At 54.2% G+C, this 16891-nt stretch overlaps 4 protein-coding genes across 4 annotated transcripts; 1 reads left to right on the forward strand and 3 right to left on the reverse strand.

Moving 5' to 3' along the window:
• Positions 1–249: 249 nt before the first annotated feature.
• Positions 250–1299, reverse strand: MAM_07536 (O-sialoglycoprotein endopeptidase; the record flags this gene model as incomplete). Its single annotated transcript, XM_040826334.1, has 1 exon — positions 250–1299. The coding sequence occupies one exon, from the start codon at positions 1297–1299 to the stop codon at positions 250–252; it is 1050 nt and encodes a 349-aa protein (XP_040675696.1).
• Positions 1300–2915: 1616 nt separating this feature from the next.
• Positions 2916–4853, reverse strand: MAM_07537 (Enhancer of polycomb-lik; the record flags this gene model as incomplete). Its single annotated transcript, XM_040826335.1, has 3 exons — positions 2916–3710; positions 3790–4560; positions 4707–4853. 3 exons carry the CDS (start codon positions 4851–4853, stop codon positions 2916–2918), a joined length of 1713 nt encoding a protein of 570 aa, XP_040675697.1.
• Positions 4854–6020: 1167 nt separating this feature from the next.
• MAM_07538 (Calcineurin subunit B) lies at positions 6021–6930 on the forward strand (the record flags this gene model as incomplete). Its single annotated transcript, XM_040826336.1, has 5 exons — positions 6021–6072; positions 6146–6198; positions 6287–6360; positions 6471–6820; positions 6920–6930. 5 exons carry the CDS (start codon positions 6021–6023, stop codon positions 6928–6930), a joined length of 540 nt encoding a protein of 179 aa, XP_040675698.1.
• Positions 6931–8933: 2003 nt separating this feature from the next.
• Positions 8934–9875, reverse strand: MAM_07539 (uncharacterized protein; the record flags this gene model as incomplete). Its single annotated transcript, XM_040826337.1, has 3 exons — positions 8934–8938; positions 8970–9227; positions 9353–9875. The coding sequence occupies 3 exons, from the start codon at positions 9873–9875 to the stop codon at positions 8934–8936; spliced, it is 786 nt and encodes a 261-aa protein (XP_040675699.1).
• Positions 9876–16891: the final 7016 nt, after the last annotated feature.

The following is a 16891-nucleotide window of genomic DNA, read 5'->3' on the forward strand; positions in this document are numbered from 1 at the left end:
CAGGACACTCTGAGACCTGTGTCGTGTACGAGGGATGTGCACAGGTAAATATCATCACAACTAGCTGATAGATCCAAGGTGGACAGGGGAGATTGGCGATTTGTCTTGGCGTCAACGTCACGCTGAGGACGTGGCTGGTAGTGAGCCGTTGCATACACGTGTATGTGGTGACTTGGCACCGACAAAAGGCTGGAATGGAATGTCTTGCACAGGGCTCGGTTGTTTATTCGTTAAAGACGTGGTACACTATCAGTCCCTCCACTCCACGTAGACCTCGTCGGTCCTGAACCTCTGTGTGCAGACGCTCTCCGGCACGGGGGTCGTATAGCCCGTCTTGTAGGCCAACAAGCCGGCCTGGGCAATCATGATGCCGTTGTCGATGCAGAAGCGCTCGTCGGTGGCGAAGACGCTGCCGCCCCTCTGGCGGGCCATGAGGCCCATCATCTCCTGCAGCCTCTCGTTGCAGCCGACGCCGCCGACAATGAGGACCTGGCTGGCGTCGACGTGGGCCATTGCGCGCTCGGTGATCTCGACGAGCATGGCGAAGACGGTCTCCTGCAGGCTGAAGCACAGGTCCTCGGGGGTGAAGCCGGCGCCGTCGGGGCCGCGGGCCCTGAGCTCGGCGGCGAGGGCGTCGACGGCGGCCAGGACGCCCGAGAAGCAGCAGTCCATGCCCTTGACGGTGTAGGGCAGGTCGAGCAGCCTGCGGCCCCGCCTGGCCATCTGCTCAATGTTGTATCCGGGGGCGGGGTCGTTGCTGATGCCGAGGGTGCGGGCGAAGCGGTCGAGGCAGTTGCCGACGGCGATGTCGAGCGTCTCGCCGAAGATGCGGTACCGGCGCTCGGCGTAGGCGATGACCTGCGAGTTGCCGCCCGACACGTACAGCACGACGGGGTCCTCGGCGCCCGTGACGTGGCGGCCCATCTCGATGTGGCCGACGCAGTGGTTGACGCCGACGAGCGGCACGCCCCAGAGCAGCGAGAGCGCGCGCGCGCCCACGGCGACGGCCGTCAGCGGCGCGCCCATGCCGGGCCCCCGCGTGAAGCACACGCAGTCGACGTCGGAGGGGGCGACGCCCGCCGCCGCGAGCGCCGCCCGCGCCAGCGAGGCAAAGTGCGCGCGGTGGTGCGCCGCCGTGTCCTTTGGCAGGAAGCCCGCCCCCGGGGGCGGCACGAACGTGCGTCGGAGGTTGGCGAGGATCACGGTGCGCGTCGGCGTGTGCCGCATGACGCCGATGCCGAGCTTGTTGGCGGACCCTTCGCACCCGAGGGCTATGAGGGATGTTTTCTGGGGCGCCATGGGGGGAGGGGGAGGGGGTGAATGATGTTGTGTTGATGGAGGGGCGTCGCGGTCACTGGTGGGAGGGGCGGACAGAGGTGGGGCCAAGGCCTTGCTTGGCACGACGACGCAACGAAGCGAGCACGGCTGGTCTCTGGTCTCTTGTGCATGGGGTACGTCGTACGGAGTACTCCGAACGTCTGTTTTATTTCTGCGCGCAGTGAACCCCATCAATCGCTCAACTGGAACACCCCTCGACCCCTGGTGACCCGGGATGACGAGCGAAGAGAGGCAAAACCTCTCACTCACCCCGCCGGCGCCCTCCGCGTCGCACGCATTCGTCCACAGAAATACACCAGGGAAGGAGCAGGAAATGGGCAAGGGCAACACACCAAGATAAAGTCGCGCCTACCGAGTACACAGTTACTCCGTCCTCCGTCCATGATTCGCAGTGCTGCGCAGGTCCCCGCCCCACGTCCGAGTACGGAGTACAAAGTCCCCTCCTCCCCGCCCGCGCTCCAACCACACACAGCTTTTTATCCCCGTCACCCGTCACCCGTCACCCGCCACCCGCAATCCGTCCGTCTCTCTCTCAGTCTTCCCGCCCCGCAGCCACAAGAGTTGAGCTCTCCAGAAAATCAATGCCAGGCCAACAACTGTCAAACAACTCTCTCCTTCTCCCCGTCCCCGTCTCTCTCGTTCCTCCGTGTCCTCGCTCGGTCAAGTTTGCAAACATGGCGACCCCCAAGCCAGTTTCGCACAGGAGCTGCCTTCTGAGACGTGGTCGCGGAGCTCGCCGCGGAACCCCCCCTCAAAAAAAAAAGGGCCCCGGCTGTCGTCTTGGAACTCGCTTACCTCATGCTGCCGACCGCGTGACCGACTAGTCAACCACCGACCACCTTTTTTCATGTCAGTAAGCTCGGGGACCCCGTCCGCAGACTGACTGCAGCATCTTCCCACGACGACGACTTGGGGTGTCCTCGGGTCGTGGGCCGTGGCATTGCATTTCGATGAGATGCAACAACACCACAGCTCGTGTTGCCTTCTCTCTCGACGTCGCGATTGGCAACCTGGACACTGCGGCGCCTGACCGCGGCCCTTGCGAGCATGCATTCCGTCGTCGCCTGACTACGGACAATGCTCAGCTTTGTTTGGAGCTTCTGATGTGTGTCACTTCGATGGACGCCCCCATCACAAGAGCAAGCGCGGAACCCAATATTCGACGGCTAAACGAGCCTGGTTTTACTTTTTTTTTTTACTTTTTTTTTTTTTTTTTGTGCGTGCCCTCTGGAGGCTCCCCGGTTCTGCGTCTATAAAGGATGGCCACAAACTTATCAACTTGTCAACTCCCAACTCCGCGCAAAATGTCCATCCGTCCCGCCAACCACCTTCCGCTTGCCGAATATATAAGTACTATACAGTTCCAGGCTGACTTGGGCCGCTGCAAAGCAAAGCCTCTTCTCCGCCAAAGCGACCCTGGAATGCTCTCCTCTCCCCATCACTAGCGATGACAAGAGACTAAAAAGAAATCAAACAGAAAAGACACCACCGCTCTATGAGGAGTCTCAACATCAAAATCATACAAAAAAACACACGTCCCTTCACTGCCTGGCAGGCCGCGCACGCCGTGTCAGCTTCTATGACGTTGCCTGTGCTTGTGCTGCTGCTGGAGGAGGTTGTGGTAATGCTCTGTTACTTGCGGCTTGGGCCGCTGCCGCAGCTGCCGTGCCTTGTGCCGTCTCTGGGGCAATTGGAGGCCGTCCTCCACGGAACATGTACGGACTCAGTGGGATCGTTGCTCGGAACTTGAGGGCTCGGGTATCAAACGGATCGACTTCGTACACCGGGGGGTCGATATCCTCGTCGTCAGAGTCGTATTTCCACCGATCGGAATAGTCGCTACTCTCCAGCCTTGCCGATGTTGCCAATCCCCTTCGATCAATCCACAGCCGTTGCAGACGACCGATTCGGCGCCGGAACGACGGCTGGTTTGTCTGTGATTGGTCTTGTGAAATGGTGCCCGCCTTGAACTGGAAGACGGGGAGCCGGTGCAACTTGTCCATGTCCATGGGCTCGGCCTGCATGGGCTCGGCTTGCACCTCATCCACATCCATTTCCTCTGAAGAAATGGACGCTGGTGGCGTCATCAAATATTGAGTCTTGGCCGGTCGGAACTTGAGTTCCGTGCCTTGCTCCTTTACTGGCGACAACGGGTCTCTAGTGAGATCGATATGGTTCTGGTTCCACCTACGGTGGTTTTGGACCTTGTTCTCTATCTCTTCTCGGAGCTCGTTCTCCTTCTGTGCCAACAAATCAGCCAGCAACACCAGGTCCTGTTCGAGAGAACGGCCATCCGATCGGGCAGGTGCCCGGAGCTGGGTAGCCTGTTGCCTCTGCACACTCGAAGGGTCTGCGGCTTTGCGTTTTTGGGGCTACAGAGCAGTCAAGTCAGTATACGGAAGCTGCTTTTGGTTCGGGGCGAGTTGCTCGGATGGCTTGCTTGCTGCTTACCTTTTGGTTTACAAGATCGTCATCCTCGCCTTTGATACCTAGCCTCAGCTTCATCTGCTTCAGTTTGGCTCGCTCCTCAAACACGGTCTGGTCCATGTGCAGCAACTCGCGCTTCATCATTTCTCGTTCAAATGATAATAGCACAAGCTGCCGGCCATCCTCAAGCTCTCGTCGAAGACGCTTGAGTGTCTCGGCGACCTTGTTGTCCCGAGCCCTTGTCTTCCGGGTCTGTCTGGCTTCTCTTCTTCGGAAACAGACGTAGGGGTCAGTGTCGTCTGTCTCTTGATGAATCTCAAATTTGAGAGTGGGGTGCAACGACTTGTTGCCCTTCTCCTGCCGAGCGTTCCTCCAATACTCATAGATCGCCTTGGCATGCTGGAGAATGGAGGTGCTGCCAAGGTGATTGAGTGAGGGGACCATCATGTCATAGGCGACAATGGTGTTGTCGACCGACGCAAACGGAGTCTGCTCAGCCGCAGTGTCCTCAAAGACTTCCATGACTCGCTCATAGTCATCTTCCGACAAGGGGCCTCCTGCTGGAGACTTGGCATTATATGACTTGAGGAACTCGGTATCCTCGGCGCTCATGTCATACTGACAACCGATACACTCCTCCACGGTTTGTGAAAACCGGATATACGACGACGGCTGGTGAAAGTTACTGGGGTAGAGCGCATCATAGTTGATGTCACTCTCCTGGGGGGGCGGAACAGGAATTTCTTGCGTATTACTAGTTCCTGCATCTTTGAGAATACTTTGCAAGTGGTACTCCTATTGCGAGGGTTGCATGTGTTAGCCAAGTGCCTCGACTGCCAGGGTGGACGACCCGTTTTGGACTGGTTCGATACGCCATGTCCATATCACGTGCCGCGCCACGTGATATCAGAGTGCGAGGTTTGGGAGGGAATTATGGTCACCTTTTCCTCGGCGTGCTCGACACCGGTTGAAATTTGGTTGTCAGAACTGAGTGCTTCATATTCAGAAGGATCGATCTGATCCTCTCGAAGCACAGGAAGAGGAGTTTTGACACTCAACTTCTTGACTCGGACTTTGCGTGACGACATGATGGCGGGTGAGACGAGGTCGGCGTCAAGCCAGCGGAAAATCCGCAAAAAAAAGCGATCAAGTCATAAATAGAGTCATGCAAAGTAGTCTTTTGCCAAGAAAAAGGATGAAAAAGGGTCTGTGGTGGCACTTTTTCGATGGCAAAGTTGTCAGGGTCGACGGGGTGACGTTGGGGATGGTTTTGGCGCGCGAAGAATTTTCACCAGGTTGCAGGCGTGGAAAGAGGGCGGTTGAGCGATGACTTTGGCTGCTAGTACTTGCCAGTCGCGGGGGGGGAGCCAGGCAGCGCAGCGCGCTAGAGACCTCCGGGGGGCGGGCAGGCAGGCAGGCAGGCCAAAGTCACCGACGACTGCTGCTGGGGGGGAAGGTACTTATGGCGCGGCGTCCACCGCCTCATTTCGCAGGATTGGGGACATCTGTTTGTCTCTGCACGCTGCACTCAGCAGCGAACTGTGCAGCGAACTGTGCTCTGGCAGCTTCTAAAGTTGGACCGAGCCGGCGCCTGTAGGTGGGCGTGAGCCACCTGTGTCAGGCATGGCAAGTACAGTACTTGGGCTGTAGACCGGTCACCGCAGCACTGCTCGCCCTTGCACGTGACGTGTTGGGCTCGAGTCCACTCCTGCGGTGGCCGATGTACTGCCGAGTCCGTCCGGCACGCAGCTGGGCCCACTAACAAACAGTACTTAAATACCTACATAGCATGAGTGCCTCAAGCACCCGAGGTTTCCAGGTTCCCCCAGCTAGGCGCAGACAAACGGGAGCTCAGCGCGGCCGGCGCGCGCACATGGCGTCGGAAATGGCCCGTGCTCCCGAGTCCAATCCATGACCACGACCAGTTTGACCAGTTTGTGACCCCTCCAGGTTGTGTGCCAGGTACGTACTCCGTACGGAGTACCTGATAAGTACCTAGGTAGGTACCTTACGTAGGTACGGAGTAGGCAGCCAAACACGAAGCTCCGGGTCTCCCAGCCCTCACTCAGCCTTATCACTACCCGCCCGCCCAACTTGCAAGTCGACGTCTCTCTCGAATTCCAGAGACCCCCATCGCCGGAACCTCGTCGCAACGAAAAAAGAAAGAAAGAAAGAAAGACAAGACACCGACGGCGTCCTCCGTCGTCCCGTCCGTCGTCACAGGCGCCCGTCTGTGCAGTCCCCCCCGACCGACCATGGGCAACACCACCAGCCAAGTCCTGGACAACATCGTCCAAGGCTCCAACTGTGAGCACCCGCCCCCCTCTCTCCCCAATGACGATGCGCCTCCCGCCCCGGCTGCTAATTGCCCACCCTGCAGTCGACAGAGAAGAAGTCGACCGGTTACGGAAGCGCTTCATGAAGCTCGACAAAGTAAACCCCCTCCCCTTCTTGCCCCCCCTAGCCCCGGAAACAAAGGAGCCAAGAGAGCAAGGCAGAGGCCATTCTCACACGGTCGCAGGACAACTCCGGCACGATCGAGCGCGACGAGTTCCTCAGTCTTCCCCAGATCTCATCCAACCCCCTGGCGACACGGTACGTGCTGAGAAGGGAAGGAAAAGAAAAGAAAAGAAAAGAAAAGAAAAGAAAAGAAAAGAAATTCCCTCTGTTCCAGCGTTGCACGTCGGATGCACTAACGCCTCGAGGCTCTCGGCCGCCAGGATGATTGCCATCTTCGACGAAGACGGCGGCGGCGACGTCGACTTCCAGGAGTTCGTGTCGGGCCTCAGCGCCTTCAGCAGCAAGGGCAACAAGGAGCAGAAGCTGCAGTTCGCGTTCAAGGTGTACGACATTGACCGCGACGGGTACATCAGCAACGGCGAGCTCTTCATCGTGCTCAAGATGATGGTGGGCAGCAACCTCAAGGACCAGCAGCTGCAGCAGATTGTGGACAAGACCATCATGGAGGCGGACCTGGACAATGACGGCAAGATCAGCTTTGACGAGTTCACCAAGATGGTGGAGAATACCGACGTGAGCATGAGCATGACGCTGGGTGAGTGTCTTCCCTTTTGCATGTCTGCACGTACATGTGCGCGTGTGCTCCGCGTCGGTTGCCATGATGACGCTGAGCTAATCGAGGCAATGTTGGCAGACAAGTTCTGAGACGAGGTTCAGCTGGTCCTTGAGATGGGGGGAGGCCCGGGAAGAGGCATCTCTGGAAGATGGTCCTTCTTTTGGTGAAAGAAAAAAAAACAAATTACCTTTTCCGCCGCGTGGCGTCGTGGTGTTGGCATGGGATGGAAAGAATAAAAAGAATAGCATCATGATAATGAGTATCAGCATTGACTGGGATATATTCGGCACCCCTGTTCTCCTTGTCCGTTTCTCTGCAGAGCACTGCCATGATGCCATGGCCCTCACACACTCACGATGCGAGGCTGCATCGAACAGACGCACACAAACACGGCAAAACTGCGCGGGCCCGGCTCTGTCCACTGTCCAACTGTCCACTGTCCATAGGGTAGGTGGCCGGCCAGCGGGTGGGCGGGACTCGACGGCGACGGCGATTGAGCCACCCCCCGGCGCCGAGGTCCGGTATCCACCGCGGCCGGAAGTCGGAAGCCGGAGGGCGGTTGCCAATCGCGCCCGACGCACGCGTGGACGAGGAGGAAATCGTCCAAGACGGGCGGCGGCAGCAGCTGGCAGCGCGGCTGAAACCAACCCGCCGGACCCTGGACCAGTGAGGGACACGGCACGGGATGCGTTGCGTTGCGTTGCGTTGCGTTGCGTTTCACACGGCGGCATTGAGTGTCTGCTCCGACACGAGACACGCACAAGACGGGCCAATGAGTGAGTCGTGTGTTGACATGCGCAAACGCCGCCGTCGGTCACCGAGTCCAGCCAACGGCTCAGGGACTCGGAACTGGAGGTCAGCCACGAACATGCACAGGCACAGGCAGTCAGTCTTGCCTCGCCTCGTGTCCTGTCCTGGGCCCAGTGAGGATCTATTCCCTTTTGCCCATCGCTGGTGCTCGCCCGCACGCACCCTGGCTCATGCTCATGCTCATGCTCACATCTACATGCATTAATGTACACACTCAAGTCAAGCCACGGCGTCTTCGCACGACGCAGATGCCTCGAAATGACAGTCAAACAACCACTCGCCGGCCATCAACGTAGACACGTGTATATATTCCCCTTGTTCCGTTTGGCATTTGGCAATTCTAAACCCCCATCTCCAGCTGCCTCGGGCGCTCGCCCTGCCATCAGAATTTATGCATGCGAAATCTTGCCATTCTGGCCCCCAAGCCAAATTTGCCCGTATGCGCCGCCCAGTCTATCCGCCATTCATGTCGTCGTCGACCTCGTCCCAACTTAGATCCAACAAGCCCCCCCCCCAAAAAAAAAGGAAAAAAATAAAAAAAATAAAAAACAGTCCCAACACCAACACCCGAACCAAAATCCAGTCATTCCCTACTTTTCATCTCGTCTCGATGCCAGTCATCTCAAACAGTGAAGAAGGGGAAAACAAGGGAGCAAGGGGCCCGCTGTCATGCAAAAGCCCCTTACCCCCTACTCTCCAACGCCGCCATTGTTCCTCCATCATGGGCCCCTGGCGCCCTTGGTATCACGCGCTGCAATGCTCCCTGGTAATGGCCCAGACATACACAGTTCCTGTTTCCTGTATCCGCTGTCGCCTGATGAAATGAAAAACCTCATGGTGAAAAGAAAAATGAAAAAAAAAGAAGCACCTCTATGTCAACCGAGTAAAACAAGAACTTGTCCGTCGCCATTGCCGACATCGATTGGCCTGGGAATTTGCCGCATGTCCTATCGGCATCTTCATTTTCTTCGTCGTCATCGTCATCATCGCAGATGCTCCGAGAATTGGTCTAGTTGCGCTCGAGATGCAAATGTCCAAAAGATCAACGACATGGGTCATGTGTCGACTGCAGCCCGTCAGGGTTTTTCAGGCTCCAAGCCATTCTCACAGGTGTCCATGAGGTTGAAATCCCCTTGCCCACCCCCCTCTTAAAAAAAAAGGAAGAGTCTATGCGTTTGCTGGCTGGTCGTTTCAAGCTACCCTCCGTCACTTGGGGAACAAGTCAAGGCACGCCTCTAAGGCTGTTTTTTTGTTTGGTAAGAGAACCCTGCATTAGCTTCTCCTAAACTGCTGGCCATGTCATCAATTTCAAACATACCTTCTTCGATTTGTTCCTCCCACACCCCATACTCGTAGTCCACTAGCCCGTGCCGTTCAAGTCCGTCGCATAATCGTACGAGCTCGTCCCCCAGGCCCTCAATCTGCTCCTTGGTCATGAGCCTCTGCGAGCTGGAAATCTGCTGCCCAGAGGTCATGAGCTGTTTCTGCTGAAACGCCAGCGCTAGCCAGCCATGATTGAAGTCGTTCCAAAGCTTCAGTCTCTCTTCATGCAGCGACGGATCGTCTTGATGTAACCCTAGGCGACTGTTAATGGACACTCAGACCGAACAAGAAAAGGGAAGAAACGAAAAGAGAACAAGCAAAGAAGGTGAGAAAGGAGGAAAGATAAAAGAGACGAGACCCTTTTTTTCTCCATCGTACCTAGTTGAGGCACCTGAGGCAGCAGCCACTTGGACAACTCCAACAGCGTGCTTGACGCCCTCTCAAGCTGCCCATCAGACACATCCCGGAACACGGTTCCCAGTTGTCGCTGATAGCTGCTCCACTTGAGAGCCATGGCATCGTCCGCATCGCGACCGTCTGACATTCCAGGGTTTGCGCCTCCGGGCTGCTGTAGTTCGGCCATGCTGCTGGGGTAGCCTATGCCCGTGTTTTGATGCTGATATGAGGCACTGGAGCCCTGTCCTGATGCTTGCAAAGACGTTGCGCCGCCGCCAGATGTATCAGAGGCGAAGTAGCTCGATGCCACGTCTGACGGCACCATCTGCATCGCTGCATGTTGCCGCGGCGTAAATTGCTGCGTATCATAGACTGCCTGTTGTGCTGCCGTGCTTGCCGGCACGTTGTACATCATCATACTCGCATTGTAGCCACCAAATGCCGATGTCTGCGTCCGCGTATCGTTCCCATAATCAGAGCCGTATGCTAGGAGAGTAGAAGACATTGTCGAGGCAGAGTACCCTGATGGAGGATCCTGATAGTAGCTGCTATAATTACCACCTACTCCCATGCTTCTTGGTGTCGTCGTTGACAAATTCAGAGGCGTCGGTCGGTAACGCTCTGCTGTGCTGCCGCCTGCGGTCGAGGCAGGAGCTGTTGGTGCTGGTAGCGAGTATCTTGACTGTGAGGCCTGGGGAACGGGTTGCTCATTCTGCTTCCCGCCTCGACGAGACTGGTCCATACCACGCCAGAGCCACTCTCCCCAAGGTTTCCAAGAATTTCAGCGTTCAGGTTACACCTTGTGTTGTCGTTGGGGGGGGAGGACAGAGAAAGGTGTGCCACCTCTTTACACGTCAAAGGAGGCCACCAGTCGGGCCACAAAACTCGTTGTCTCGTCTATCAAGTAATGAGCTGGCTCCGGCTTCAAAGGCCAGATGGCGAACTGAAGAAGCAGGAAACAGAAAGCCCACTGTATTCGTGTGTGTCTCAACTAGAACGAATGTCGAATGTGGGTGCTCGTGGATAAGATACACAGCCAATAAGCCCAAAAGGAAAAAAAAAAAAAAGACGGGAAGGAAAACAGCAGTAAAAAGCGAGTGTAAGAAGACTTTCTGTTAAATCTGCGGCACACTCAGTCAAAGGCTCAAGTGGTGCCGGTCAAGTTGATCTGATGTAGCTGCTGTCTTTGAGCTTTGCACAAATTTAAAGGCATAGTCGCGTTGCATGTGTCTTGATTTGACGAGGGGTCTGTGAGCGTTGTCAAAGCTCAGCGGAGCCACGAGTCGTTCAGATTCATGCCTCCCAGGCGGTAATAGGAATTTATTATGCCTTAGCGTTTAAATCGCGGAATGAGGCAGGAGTCGGAAGAGGTTTGTTCAGCAGGCCACTTGGGCTCGACTCTGTAGGGCAGGGTGAGGCGGGCGGTATGCGGCTGGTGGTTTCGCGGGCTGTGAGAACCGCCTTTACGACTCGTAAGTTCGTACCCCGTGATCAGGTATTCCGCGAACCTCGATCACCAGTCCCTCAGCATAACAGTTCTTAGCCCCTTGGGAGATGCCCGGTCTTGCTAGGGTGTTAGAGAAACGACACCAGGGTCTTGGTGGCTTACCAGGCAGACACCGAGTCAGTGTCCAAATGCCTGGTAGATTGGAGCCCGAGGACTGCCAGAAGGTGGGATGCCCTTCGCCCGTTGAGTTCAGTCAGAGCTGGATATCGAAAGGTGAAACGAGGGAAACAGGTCTCGGATTCATGGCAGCGACTGACACCACATAACGGCACACATCATGCCAGAAGGGCTGAAAGTTAAGAGGAGTTGCTTTGGGTCTTATACATCGATCCACGAACAAGATTGGTGGGCGCCCACGGCCGAGTTCCACGCTAACGGGTGGGCAGACATCCCAAGACATCGACTTGCTCCTTTGCCATGACGAAAATACATACTTGTCCAGGGGAGGGTGCCAGTGCCAGCATAGGAACCTTGAGATGCGACTTCATCGTCGGCTGGGCGGTACGGATTGAGCAGCCGCTGCAATACCGACCCAGGCACGGTTGGATTTGATGCGAGCCTGTGGCAGATAGAATATCACGGGCCCGTGTGCCATGATTCAGGCATGACCCGAACGGAGGCTTGGGCCTGTTCTGAACTGGTCCCCTAGAACAAGCCACAATCCAGGTCAACGGCGAACGGACAAGCCAGCGCCATCAGCCTCCTGGGCTCGACCAGAACAACAGAGTTTTTGTTTGGGGAGTGCGACAACGCCTTGCTTACTCCATCGTCTGCCTGGATCCGCACCCTGGCCCCGAGCCCTTGTCCGCATGGCCGCCAGTGACGAAGGTTGGCAGAGGACAAAGAGGGTTATTTCTGGGCAGGCCACAATGTGGCTTGCAGTGGGAAGTGGGAGGGGGGCCGGGATTGGAGCTAAGCTATCGTGAAGGCAGAGGAATGGATAGACAGCGCGGATGTGCTCCGTACTACTCGTAACGACACAATCGCGCCGACTACTTCCACCTCACTCCAAAGCCGTGGTCAAAGAAAAGAGTTGCATCCAAGCAAAAGTTCAGGCCAGCCTTGGTCAGGCACAACTTGATCCGTGTACTCACGCTGCTGAGCCCTGCGAGTTGTTTACACCGACTGACTTGTTCCTGCTTTGACGTTGGGCATCCTCACTCATCCCGGAAATCGAACACACATACAAGCACGCTCTGCAGTCGACATCCAGGCAGGCCGTCGCAGGGGTGATGTATGTATGTATGTATGTATGTATGCACCCTTTGGATGGAGTGGTACGGAGCAGCAAAAGCGTGACTAGGTCTTGTTGCGATTACATGCATGGAGATCGCTCGGCCAGAAACAGGTACAAACGCAACTCGGTAGGGTGGGCGTGTATCAAAAGGTCGACAGAAGCAAAGAGGCCCGACTCTCGAGAAGCGGAAGAGGGATATGGCTGCAAGGTGGGGCGTGCGCTTTGTCTGAATTCAAGTCCGCCCAATGTCCAAAGGCAGCGAGCGGTCTGGAGACGAGATTGTACAATACGAATAGAGGGAACTTGAGACAAAGCCCGGCAACAATCCTGATGAGGACCGTGGCTCAGGCATTTGAAGAGATGAGCTGCTGGGTCGTGGTAGCAAGGCTTGCCAGGGGTAGAGTTGGTCTAGCTTTCTCAGACGTCTGGATTAAACAAGGAAATCTTAGACGTAAAAAGTTCTCAGCCCGGCTCCGTCGTGGTAGACTTGTCGAACTCTTCATGGAAGGAAAGGGTGACCAGTGGTGACCAAAGGCCCGGATTGTCAATGGGGATTCTCGAAGGGCAGAGAGAGGCCCTGTTACTTGCTATTGTGAAGAGGCTGGTAGATGCTGCAAGGGAAATCGTGCCGATTGACCGTCAGTAACAAGTTTGAAAATATGTCGCATGCCCGAGTTCGATCCCCGCCTCTCCCATGTTGAGCAGGAAAAGGTGCGCATGATTGTTGGGCTCTCTGGCACAGCTCCTTGTTGCACGCATCAAGCTTGGAGACCCGGTAGATGGCAACAAGAGTGCGTGTTACTAGTGAAAGGTATGTATGGACCACAGTGCGCCAGCTATTAGTTGTTGAATATACTCTGTACGAGATTGGGACAGGAGTGCAACTTGGCTACTATGTCCGTGACCGCGAGGTAACAGACAAGTCTGAAGCAGGCACACTCGAGCCCGTTAGCGTTAGCCTGGGTGGGTAGAAAAGGTAGTTATTGAGGGAGGGACAGGCAACGTAAGTATTTAGAAGTCTAGCCAAGCCCTTCCAGAGCTGCTAAAATGAATATGGCCTGATGAGCCGAAGAGCCTCGAGTACCACTTACGACCAAGTGGCGCCCACTTGAGCTTGACGGCGTGCCAATCCTGGAGCGAGTCAACAGGAAACGCCATGGGTTGTTATCTGGAGAAAGAACTGCTAGCTATGCCACTCAGATCAGCACTGGTGCTAGTCCTCCAACTCCATGACAGCCGTCTCACTGGAGCTGAGGAGCGACGGATCGGCGACACCAAGCCGCCCTAGACATTGACATGAGGGACGGACCTCGACTCGGAACCTCTGTTTGATCGGTAGGCCTGTGTGTCCACGTGTCTTGTGGCGGGGAGCGTCTCGAGATCTCAACGTGTTTACGCCGCAGGCTGTTGGAAAAAAAAAAATAAGTACACGTGGAACACGGCGAGTTGGAAATGAGCCTAGTCCACCATTAGAGCCTTGATCCATGTTTGTACAACGCATCCCCTCCCCCCCTCATCCTTACCTCTTCAGCGTCCCATTTGATCGCCGGCTGGGTTTAACGTTGGATAGTATGCTTCGAGAAAGAAATTGCATGAAGACTGGAAAATAGGCTACCAGGAGGGAGGGAGGCGTGGGCGGAGGTGGAACCAGCAAACCGTTGACTAATAATACTGGCAATAACCCGTGGGTTTGGTGTCCGGGAAGTCGCGACGGACGTCGACAATGCAGAGCGCAATCCAGATGTGAAAATCGCACGGGACGCACCTGAGCGCCTGAGCACCTGAGCTGAGCACCTGAGCTGAGCACCTGAGCACTCGTGCGTCCGAGCAGTGCCTGGCAATCCGCAACGACTCATTTGCTTGTCCAATGCCGGCATCTGTCTGCACGGGATTTACGTACTACTTGGCCTGACCCCTCTACCTCGGTGTACATATGTTTCGAGCCAATCTTGCCAAGGCCCTAAAAAGTGCCTGGCTCGGCACCTGTTGTGTATTTTCCGACTAGACCGTCATCACTCATCGCAACGGAAGCGTGATTGCCTCATTCCGCCCTATGCAGAGACTTGTTGCTGTCCAACATGGCCAGGCGGCCGGTTGTCAGCACCCAAAGCGGACCCGGACTAACTACATTCCAGGGTTGAATCCGACCAGGCGGCCAGAAAAATCAAGATGAAAATGGGAATCTACACTCGGCAGAAAGCCGACAAAGGGCTGCGACGCAGGCCGCACAAGGCGAGGCGAAGATCAACTATTGGGCACCAAGAAGCAGGCGTCATGACACCAAAGGGGCGAGACGGGTGCAGAGTACTCCGTAACGAGTCGCAATGTCCACGACCTGCTGGATCTGCTGGGGAAAAAAAAACCCACCGAGCTGAAACGTGGACGCTGATGTTGGCACAGATCCTTGGCCACGAGCAACTTATGTACAGATCTCTTCTGGTGCCGTTTGCATGGATTTTGCTACCAAGGCTCAAGAGCTTGTGTTGTTCATTACGAGTCTGCGCACACGAAAAATGTTGCTCATGTACTCCATCAGAGCCTTGCGCCGTTCAGTACATGAATTCTTGCTTGCCGTGCCCCCAACTGGATCTGACCAGCCAGCAGCGGACAGGACCATGGCTTCGGCTGGAGTTGCCTCACATTTGCATGAGGATGCAATTTAAAGTTTTTGAGTCGAGCTCGACCCAGGGACTGACACTGGACGCCTTTGGCATGCAGTCACAATGCCAGAGACGGGGTGTTTGCTTGCATGACGGCCCACGATACACGACCACTCAATATCAAACAGTGAATTATTAGGGTCCAAATTTGCCAGGAACGTGTTCTTGCAGTTGTGATTATGTCGCCAAGGCTTCTTCGCCTTTGGAAACGTGTGCGAACCCTCTGCCTCCCTTTAATTTTGTTTCGACATGTATGGTGAGTGCGTTCGGGCTCTCGCGCCGCGGTGCAACACACACACGATGCAGGCGAGGGCAAAAAAAAAAAAATGAAAGAAAGGCGCCAGCCCTGCTCAGCTTCAAGAGAGTCTCAACATGACGGCATCGTCGACAGCGGCGCCAGGCCTCTGGGCGCCAAGGTTTTCGGGACGGGCGCAACATTGGCCACGGGCTTTATTGCCGGGCACGGCGGACAAAGGGTGCGCAGCGCATGCATTTCCGAGACCCGTTTACGGAGCAGACAGTAGTTGCCTGACATGGAGCATTTGGCCATCCGGCAGGGTTCCGTTCCGCCTTTTGGCCGGGTGTGTCATTGACGCGCATGGCCATCGGATCATGTTGGGTTGCTTTTCCGCCTGGACGCTGCATAAAACCCGTGGGCCTGGCGCCTTTTCAGGCATAGGCGCGCCCCACATGGCACTGGAAACAATGCGACCAGACGTGTCGTGCAGCTGGCTTGCCGGGCCCGCCGGCCAATCAGGACATCGATTGGCCCGATAGGGGTTTCATGCTTTGATGCTTCTTGGCGCCACCTCAGCCGTCTGGAAAACTTCCAGTCCAAGTCGCTCCGCGCAGACAGACGGAGTACGGACTACGACGGATCACGGCACCGGCAAGGCAGCTTCTGGGAAAAGGTCCAGATCCAGACCGTGCAGATGCAGACGCACGCACCGAGTACAGACAGAGTACCTGGCCTCGTCGACGAGGACCCCGAGTCCGAGGTACTTACTTGGCTTGGTTGGACTCGACGACGTGGCACCTAGGGACGCGGGTGCCTGGGTCCTCGACTACTAAGAACTTGGACAAGAGAAACACATTAAGCACTTGAGCAGGCACCTACAACTCACTTGCTCAATTACCTACCTACAGTAAACTATGTCTATAACGATCCTGTATCTTAGCGATATTCGGGCTTTTACGATAATTCACAGTTATCTAAGGTTTTTCCCTAGTAAATTATTAATAGTTGCATTACTAACAATATTATTAACTTTTTGCTTAGTTACTATATATTTTAGTGTTTTATTGTTATTAGGCCCCTGCTATAAGCGCTAAATTTTGCTGCCTTTAATGCATTTTTCTTTCTTTAATATTACTATAATAATGCCTCTATTTATTATAATATTATAAATTTAACCTCTTTTATTATAATTTCTTAAGTTATATATAAGTAGATGCTAATTAGTTATTAAGAAAGGCAAATTATATAACAAAAGCATTATAAGAATCTCCTTTAGCAATAGGCATAGCTCTAGCAGTAGGCTTATAATAAATTTAATTAAAACTTCTCTTAATTTACAATATCTAAGTTAATTAGTATATAATATAATTATATTAACATTAAAAAGCTCTTAAATACTTAAAAATGCTATTAAGCAAAATATTTATTACTTAAGTTAGCTCTCTTTAAATTAATAACTTAATTAAATAACCTTAGTTATATTATTACTAGCAAGATTATTGCTAGTCTTGCAAGATAGCTTTAGGAGAAGATAGAAGACTTTAATAGCTTAGAGACTTCTTTATTCTCTTAAGAATAAGTTAACAGCTTTAAATTACGCTTTTATATTAAGAAACATAAGATTAATAGCAAAAGTAAGTCTGCTAATACTTTTAATTCCTCTTAAGACCTTACTGCAATATAAGAAATAAAAAGACAGTACTTAAATAATAATACTTGTAATATAAATAAAACTAAGCTCTTTTAGCGTAGAAATCCCTTATATATACTAGCAATAAGTCTATAAAAGAGGACTAAGCAAGATAAAGCCTATATTATAGTCTTACTTTATGCTAATGCATCTAGAACTTATTAGCTTAATCTTTAGATTATTAATAAG

The sequence above is a fragment of the Metarhizium album genome (assembly GCF_000804445.1).
Source record: "Metarhizium album ARSEF 1941 chromosome Unknown scaffold_32, whole genome shotgun sequence".
Classification (NCBI taxonomy): domain Eukaryota; kingdom Fungi; phylum Ascomycota; class Sordariomycetes; order Hypocreales; family Clavicipitaceae; genus Metarhizium; species Metarhizium album.